The 1270-nt window shown below is 55.0% G+C and overlaps 1 protein-coding gene across 1 annotated transcript in view; it reads left to right on the top strand.

Moving 5' to 3' along the window:
* LOC122543240 (PH and SEC7 domain-containing protein 1-like) overlaps positions 1-1264 on the top strand; it is a 1967-nt gene extending 703 nt beyond the window's left edge. The window contains exons 2-3 of the mRNA XM_043681718.1: positions 448-528; positions 674-1264. Coding sequence (XP_043537653.1) covers positions 448-528; positions 674-848 — 256 coding nt within the window. The 3' untranslated portion in view covers positions 849-1264. The remainder of the gene's footprint in view (positions 1-447; positions 529-673) is intronic.
* The last annotated feature ends 6 nt before the right edge of the window (positions 1265-1270 follow it).

Below are 1270 nucleotides of genomic sequence, written 5' to 3'. Positions count from 1 at the left end.
TAGGTCCCTTTTATATCTTTCCCCTCTCACCCTAAACCTATGGCCCTCTAGTTCTGGACTCCCCCACCCCAGGGAAAAGACCATGTCTATTTACCCTATCCGTGCCCCCTCACGATTTTATAAACCTCTATAAGGTCACCCCTCAGCCTCCGACGCTCCAGGGAAAACAGCCCCGGCCTATTCAGCCTCTCCCTATAGCTCAAACCCTCTAACATCCTTGTAAATCTTTTCTGAACCTGTTCACAATATCCTTCCGATAGGAAGGAGACCAGAAATGCACGCAATATTCCAACAGTGGCCTAACCAATGTCCTGTACAGCCGCAACGTGACCTCCCAACTCCTGTACTCAATACTCTGACCAATAAAGGAAAGCATACCAAACGCCTTCTTCACTATCCTATCTACCTGTGACTTGACAGTATTTTTTTTCCCCTCCGTCGCTCTAGCAACGAGTTCAGTCAAATGTTGGCTGAGGAATACCTGCAACTGTTTGACTTCTGCGAGATGTCTCTCGATCAAGCTCTGAGGTAAGGCTTTTTTGGGCTCGCTAGGCCGCAGCACGCCGAAATGGCGAGGGGGGGGCATTTTCCCGCCCTCTGGGATGGCGTCGGGGCTTCATGAGTGTGCACTCCGACGATTCTGACTGTTTCTCTCCCCCCCCCGCCATCGCAGGAAATTCCTGACGGCGTTCGTCCTGACTGGAGAGACACAGGAGCGCGAGCGAGTGTTGGACCACTTCTCCGGCCGCTTTCAGCGGTGCAATCCAGAGGCCTTCCGCAGCCGAGGTGAGCCGGGGCTCGGGAATCTCTCCCGTCCCGCTCAGATTCGACGGCGAACGGAACGCTGACCCGGCTCGTCTCCGTCAGTCCCAGGGATCGGCCTTTCGCTCCTCCGTCGCCAGGGCAACCTTCCTCGGCTGAGGGACGTGAGCGAGACAGCCCCGTCCTCGGGAATGCGGGTTTCGAAAGCAGAGCAAATCCCTTTTTGGGAGCCAAAAGGGCGTCAGGCGACGAAGCCTTCGTTTACGTGGGGACATTAATTGGTCTTTTTCGCGAAAATCCTCTTTGGGTTGCTTTAGTTGAACCGTGGCACCAGTGTCAGTTTTCCACACAAGCGCAGCGGCCTAAAGCGAGCTTTGGAAAAGCAGGGGATACCTGTCACGCGTTTGAGTTCGGTTTGGTGGGTGGAGGGGGGCGGCGGGTGTTGGTGCAGGCGAGGTTTTTGTGACGAGACAGACCGCAAATCTCTCGCGCCCTGTTTCCTTTCATT

Source organism: Chiloscyllium plagiosum, chromosome 42 (genome assembly GCF_004010195.1).
Source record: "Chiloscyllium plagiosum isolate BGI_BamShark_2017 chromosome 42, ASM401019v2, whole genome shotgun sequence".
Taxonomy (NCBI): Eukaryota; Metazoa; Chordata; class Chondrichthyes; order Orectolobiformes; family Hemiscylliidae; genus Chiloscyllium; species Chiloscyllium plagiosum.
This window is presented reverse-complemented; position numbering and strand designations above follow the sequence as displayed.